A 6,689-nucleotide genomic window follows, 5' to 3' on the forward strand; every position below is an offset into this window, starting at 1 on the left:
AGAAATAGTAGAATACGGCGCCCCGCAGGTGTTAAGGCGCCCGATTGCTGTGCCCGAGAATGCGGGATCGAATCCAACCACGGCGGCCGCTTTTCGATGGAGGCGAAAAGCAAGGCGCCTGTGTACTTTGCGATGTCAGTGCACGTTGAACACTCCTGAACCCTTCACTACAACGTCATTCAGAGCCTATCCAATCAAGCCAAACCAAACTAACGTTTTTCAGTTCTCATATATGAAGAAATCGCTTCTCTGATTCAGCATTGCACGCACCCACGTTGGAGGAACTGTTTCCATTGAGAGGCTCATTTACGAATTAGTATCTCTCATTGCAAGCTCTTCAATACCTATCGTGTTCATTAGTCACGATGTTTCGCTCTTAAAACCTGCAGTGAGGAGAAGGAGGCACAACTCTTTGGACATGTTTGGATAGTAGTGTACTTGGCATGGGGAAACGACAGGAACCGATACTACCGGTAACAAAAGCCCGGTGGAAACACTTCGCTTGGGCGATTCATACTTTTTTTCAACGACGCTGTTTAGTCCTGTATAACTATACATCTCAAATAATTATTTGGCACGGCAACGAATCCTCCTTCAAAGTCTGGTGAAGAATTCAGTGATTAATATTTTAAGCAGGCAACGCTCGAAAGGGACTCAAAATGGGCTAAAAGATATCGTCATGCTTTTCTGGTCAGTGCTCTTGACACAGAAATATTGGCTTTTTATCCCTGTTCACTTCAAAACCATAGAGTGCAGAACAGGAAGCAATAAGTGGTTATCGGAAGCCAAACATATTTTATCTATTAAGAGGATTCTGAGGATTTACTCTATTTTGAGGTTCACTCATAGTGAATTGGACAGCAGCAGCATTGCTCTTGTGGGAGTTTACTGTTGACAAGTTCAATGTTCATTGTTATAAACAAACGAGCTCGGTTGTGTCTAACGCTGTAAAATAACCCATGTTCAGGTGTCGAGAAGCGCGTCAGTCGTGAGTCTCCTAACGTCGTATCCGGACAAAATAAAAAGCTGTTCTCGATCAAAAATCAGCCTTCCGACTTGTTATCAAAACATTAAGTGTGCACGTAGTACTTCAGCGTACGTCCTTGCTAATCTAGTTGTATATGCCGATCGAAACGCGGAGATATCTGCTGTCTTAATGTCCTCTCTTGGTACTTGAAACAACTAAGACGCATCTACATCGAGGGTCGCGCGGCACGTGCTCAGTGGAACTATACCGGTACGCGTAAACGAATTGAAAATACCTTGATGCAACATTCCGGAAAATTACAGCGGCGGTGTCGTAATAGGCTCAGCATCTGCCTGGCGCGACTCGAAAGCCAGTGCCTCTGTATAGCCACTGGCAACACACTGATTGTAAATTTACTTCCGGCATGATAATTGGCCTCTTTAGCGCAAGAACTAGAAAATCTGGTCTCTGACATCACCTTGTATAGAGCAAGAAACACTTGTGCATTAGCATTCTTCGGCCAAAGCTGTCCACGCGTCACTGACGTTCACCATCATCATCGTCATCATCGAATTCCGTGAAAGCTGCTTGCATCAAACGTACAACGTTCGCTTTAATGAGCAGTTCGAATTCTATGATGCGTAGGAGGACGTTATGAAACATCGCCTAAGTATAGCGACAGTCCAGCTACGTAAGAGGATGCAGCCTTATTTTTGCTTCCCCAAAGTCACAAAGCCTTCTACCCCCCAACAACGTCTTGACGGGCCCCTTTTAAGCGCTCCGTTGCCTTGAGTTTACACGAATAAGAGAACCTCACACTGTGCACTTGACGTTGATAGTCTGGGGCGCACGAGAGCGATACAAAAAATAGGCTTTCCTGTATGGGCGCTAGCCTTTCATGGCTTTATATAGAAGAACTGCCGGCGCTTCCCTAGTTCTCTATAATTAGCCACCAGCACGGCTCTTACTGTATGGCGCGTGGGTGTGCTTAGACATATTCACGTGAATTCATTTCCGATCTCCCACGACCAGCAGACGTACAACGCAAAAAGCCTGTTCCACCTGTTTATATTACCCGCATCTCAATCCAAGCATGCTTTTCGTAGCGTGTTTAGGCGAACTCAATCACTACAGCTCAAAGAAGCGGGTGGTGGGTGCCTCCTCAACTTTGCTCTGTTGTGCTTTAAGCGAAGGCTCTCCGCTTCACGCCCTCTTTAATCACTCAAGTGTCGGCTCACGGAGCCCCAAGTCCCCGCATCCCTCCGCTGCACGTCAAACTAAACAGCGCGGAAATAACCTTGGCTGCCGCTGTGGCCCGCGCCACCGGCACCGCCCAAAAGCGTCCTGCCGCCAAACATCCCGCCCAGCGCAAAAAAAGCCAAGCGTGTTACGCTGACATACATTTTACGATAGCGCGGCCTGTGCCAGTCAAGCGCAAGATGACGGGGCGCTGGATCCATATTCAACTTTCAGCTACGGGGGGAGCTTGACGATGCGGGCGCGCGTTAGCGGGCCCCTTCGTGCCCCCATCATCGAAGTTCTCTCTCTTCTCGGCCCGTCCTTGCGCGCTACCTTGACTATACGCACGCGCCGAGCAAGTGGCGACACAATGGCCCAAAGTTCAGCAGCAATCGCCAGCATCAAAAAGTCCGCTGCTCCGTCTGTACACGGCGGGGCGAGCCCCGGTTCCTGCGTGTGAGACAAAGGTCGTCGCAAGCTGATGCAAAACCTTGCACCCTCCCTTCTCTGCGGAAGAACAGAGCGCGTAGTTGTAGGAGGTGAAAGTGAAACATCTCGTAGGAAGCGGGGAAGCGAAGGGGAGACACCTTACTCGCATTTTTTTTACGTCGAGACGGCGCAAAAAAAACAAGAAGGAAAAGAAAAGGCTCTCATCAGCCACGTCGTCCACATCATCTTCTCTTACTGCCTCCGCTGTCTGCCCGGAGGTTTATCGTTTATTACTTTTTCGCGCGTTTCCCCTCGCTCCGTGGACCGCGTTCTTCATGACTTCGCCTCGCCTGTTTCTTTTCCGCCGTCACCTTACGCCTGTCGCTGCTGATGCGGGTGAGAGGGTGCTGGGGTTCCGGCGATTCGCCTGTGCGGCCGGTGAAGGCGGAGACGGACGATCCGGAGACGCGAAACGCGTGACCTCGGAATTGGGACAATGGACGCACACCGCGGGCCGCGTAGTCCCGTGGGTATAAGAAGGGCCCGGCGGCGGGCAACATGTCGTCAGTTGCCGCTGCTCGCTATCCGTTCTTCACCGTTTCAGCCTCCAGGCTCCTCTAACCCTCTCCTCCGCAGGAATAATGTTCGCCCAGGTGAGTTGCAGGCGCAGTGCCTATGCACCACGCTGAAGATGCGCGCATAACCTCCGAAGAGCCCGAATCACTGAGGCTCGGGATTCGCTGGCACCAGAGGGAATCGTTGAAGGGAAAAAGGCCGGAAGGGAAAGCGGGAAGGAGGAAGATTAACTGAAACGGGGAACTAAGGATATTAAGGGTAGGAAGGGTATCAATGGAACTAAGGAACTAAGGCAGCAGGTCTCCTTTAAGGCAGCAGGTCTTCCTTCTCTCCCCAAAGTTTATCCATACAAATTAACGCAGACCTGTAAGGGCCCGAAGACCGTCTGACATTGAACCATGCCCTCTCCTCGAAAATTGCTTTCGCGATATCAGCGTGCAATGCTGAAGCCCAGATGTTACTATTAGCGAAGCAGTACTTTACATTTCTTGCTCAAGATTGCTTGTATAAAGGTGACATTAGCAAATTAAATATTTGTAATATTTTTGTCCTCAAGTAATCTTTATTAAGACAAATCCATTCTTATGTGTACTGATAACCATGAGCGAGCAAAGGGACTTTTTTTGCAGGTCGCTTACTGTCGGAATATGGGCTAACATTTCGCTCCCGCAATCCCGTTAAATCTATGAACCTCATCACAACGCATAACAGAAATACGAAGTTTTTGTTGAGAACTTTATATTTTTGCCACTGAAGGCACTTGCACAATATGGCAGGCCCGCATGCAATAAACAAGGAAAACAAATGAATCAGCTCATGTAGAAAGCTAATCGTGTTTAAAGATGAGCAGATCAAAGTGTGCAAGAAAGGTTGCTTTCCTTTCCGATAAAATTCTAAAAGGACATTCTATAGGACATTCAAAAAAGAGAACTCACGAATGTTTAGACAGATACGTCATGTTACATTATCCCAGCGTTTAAGTTAGAGGTGAACGTGCGTCCTAACTACATCGCCACGTAACGAACGGCGCTCTAGAGATAGCCTACCACAAAATGCAGCCTGCACATATCTCCTAAGCATTTCCCATCGACTCCCTAAAACATAACAAACTAATTCGCTTGCCTTCATTCTCAGGTGACCTTCGCTCTTCTGGTCGGATACGTCTCTTGCTTGGCCACGCACTACGGAGGTGGTGCAGGACACTACGGCGGCGGCGCCTTCGGCTACGGCGGAGGACTCATTGCGGCTCCGGCTGTAATCAAGACTATCGCGGCCGAACCCGTCTATGTAAGTTCAACTTTGGCGACGTATGGCTAATTGGGGTAAAGTTAAACTGGACCGGAATGCGGGCTTAAAAACATCGCGAAAGGTTTGACGTTTATCCTTAGTTCTTGATTAGCTCATGTTGTGGCCTTTTTCACATAGTCAATTTACACTGTTATGAACGTTTTCACGCCTATTATGATGTGAAATAGTTCTATTAATTCGGCAAAGTTATAATTGATATTACTTTCCTCCAGCAACATCACTGCCTTAGTGGCCTTTCCTTAAACACTCGCCGATAGTGGAAAACGACACCAGAAGCAATAAGTTGTGGCCAGCTCTTTCGTAAGAGAAGTTACTTGACTAGTAAATTTGATGTAACGTTCGTATTGTGTGTCTACTTATTTCAGAAAAATCTTTTCTGGGCCATTGTGTCAGCACTAAGGTTCAAACGTTTAGAAGTCCAAGTGAAGGACACTGCACCGCTCTACTATCGCAATGTCGCTCCCGCCTAATAGCCTTATAGCGAGTTAATAGCGGTGTTAATTGTAACAACAAATAATCTAAGAATCTGCGAAGCATAAAATCTTGCGTTCACATCGGCGATCTTCCTTTCCTTTGCCGAGCTCGTGTTGTTTGCATAGCATCTTCCCGGCGTCCCTTGAAACCAAGGCTAAACGATGCCTGTCTTGGCTCGGCAATCTAGTGGGCTCGTAGTGGAGTAGAAGCGCTATTTTAGCAGCGTTTAAAGTTCATCGTGCTAAAATGGCACTGGGAAAGTAAAATGTTCCAAGATATTATTCACAAGTCTATCCTTTTGGCGGCTTATTCACAACGTCGAAAATGCTGTTTTAACCAATACAAAACACATGAACGTCATCGCAGCCCATAAACACAGCAGGTTATGCCAATGTTACGAGTACCGGGAGACTGAAAAGGAAAGCCTGCTATAATACAAATTGTGCACAACTACTTTTCTATGAATCACTGTCACACATTCTCCGACGACATATTTAAATATTCAACTTAAGAATGTCATTGCTTTTAGACGGGGCTGCGAGGTGTTCTTAACATATTTTATTAACATGAACATCTCTTCATCTTTGAATTACAAGACCAGAATGTTTTCAAGCCGCCTCTTGCTGTGCCCCAGGCGGTGACGCAACAAATAATTTTAGCCAGCAAATAACGTGGCCCAGGCGGGAGGAGCATTAGCGTGGCACAGAGAGCGAAAGAAGCAGCATCTGGCTGAAAGAATTTTCTTAGTTCGCTCATAACGCTACTCGTACTTTATTTTGCCCGAAAGTGCTCATAACCTTTGATATCTGGACTATTACTGCAAGCGTTGCTGGGCTCCTTCGTCACTGACCCTCCTGTTTTCTTTGACATTAAGGAGTAAGCAGAGGTTGGGCTGAAAGGAACGCACCTTAGCTTGCGAGGAAAAAAATAATCTAATGTAGAAAACCATTTATTTGGCCTAACGATAAGCAGAAGGTGAGAGAAGAGAATGAGATCAAGTTAGTCAGTATTGACTGCGCTGCCTTGAAACATTCCCGTACTGATTTATGCTAGCGTAACTGAGACGCCGTCAAGTATACTTCACTCAGTGCATGTCTCCTGATTTCTTTACCCAGCCTCCGCAGCCGTACGAGTTCGGCTACGACACTGTGGACGAGTTCGGCACTCGGCTCACCCGCCAGGAGAGCAGTGACGGTAGCAACCAGAAGAAAGGCTCGTACGGCTACACCGATGCCAACGGCATCTACCGTCAGGTCAACTACGTAGCGGACGCCGGTGGCTTCCGCGCCACCGTGCAAACCAACGAGCCTGGTACCGCCCCCGGTGAGACCGGAGGAGCCGTTTACGATGCCAAGCCCGTCGCCGTTGTGGACAAGCACCACCACGTGAAGGCGGCCGCAGCCTTTCTGGTCCCCACCTACGCTGCACCGGGTTACTACGGCAAATACTAGCATCCTGTCCCCCACACGGTCATGCATGACGCGCGGCAGGAAACGTTCTTCCCATGTCTATAGAATGCAAGTCCTCTTCCCCTGCCAAGGCCCAAAACATACTTTAAAAGCGCACTTCTAAGGCAGCACCTAGTTCATCTGTTTTTGCAAACATGCATCATATTGAACAAGTCCCCACCATATCCGGGTAATGAGGACGCCTGTGTTCTGTGCTAGTGGAAAGATAACGTGCCGTAAGTTCCGCT

At 48.0% G+C, this 6,689-nt stretch overlaps 1 protein-coding gene across 1 annotated transcript; it reads left to right on the forward strand.

Moving 5' to 3' along the window:
• Positions 1-3,131: 3,131 nt before the first annotated feature.
• On the forward strand, positions 3,132-6,444 carry LOC146199153 (uncharacterized). The gene is made up of 3 exons (XM_084592060.1): positions 3,132-3,288; positions 4,338-4,498; positions 6,109-6,444. The coding sequence occupies exons 1-3, from the start codon at positions 3,132-3,134 to the stop codon at positions 6,442-6,444; spliced, it is 654 nt and encodes a 217-aa protein (XP_084448186.1).
• The last annotated feature ends 245 nt before the right edge of the window (positions 6,445-6,689 follow it).

The sequence above is a fragment of the Amblyomma maculatum genome, chromosome 2 (assembly GCF_055883805.1).
Source record: "Amblyomma maculatum isolate TAMU_Amacu chromosome 2, ASM5588380v1, whole genome shotgun sequence".
Lineage (NCBI taxonomy): Eukaryota > Metazoa > Arthropoda > Arachnida > Ixodida > Ixodidae > Amblyomma > Amblyomma maculatum.

What these genes read in the sequence shown, in the direction of transcription:
- LOC146199153 (XM_084592060.1), top strand. Translation starts at nt 3,132, where the DNA reads ATGGACGCACACCGCGGGCCGCGTAGTCCCGTGGGTATAAGAAGGGCC. An exon ending in CAGGAATAATGTTCGCCCAG is followed by an intron (nt 3,289 to 4,337) that starts GTGAGTTGCAGG and finishes TCGCTTGCCTTC; the next exon opens with ATTCTCAGGTGACCTTCGCT. An exon ending in TCGCGGCCGAACCCGTCTAT is followed by an intron (nt 4,499 to 6,108) that starts GTAAGTTCAACT and finishes TTCTTTACCCAG; the next exon opens with CCTCCGCAGCCGTACGAGTT.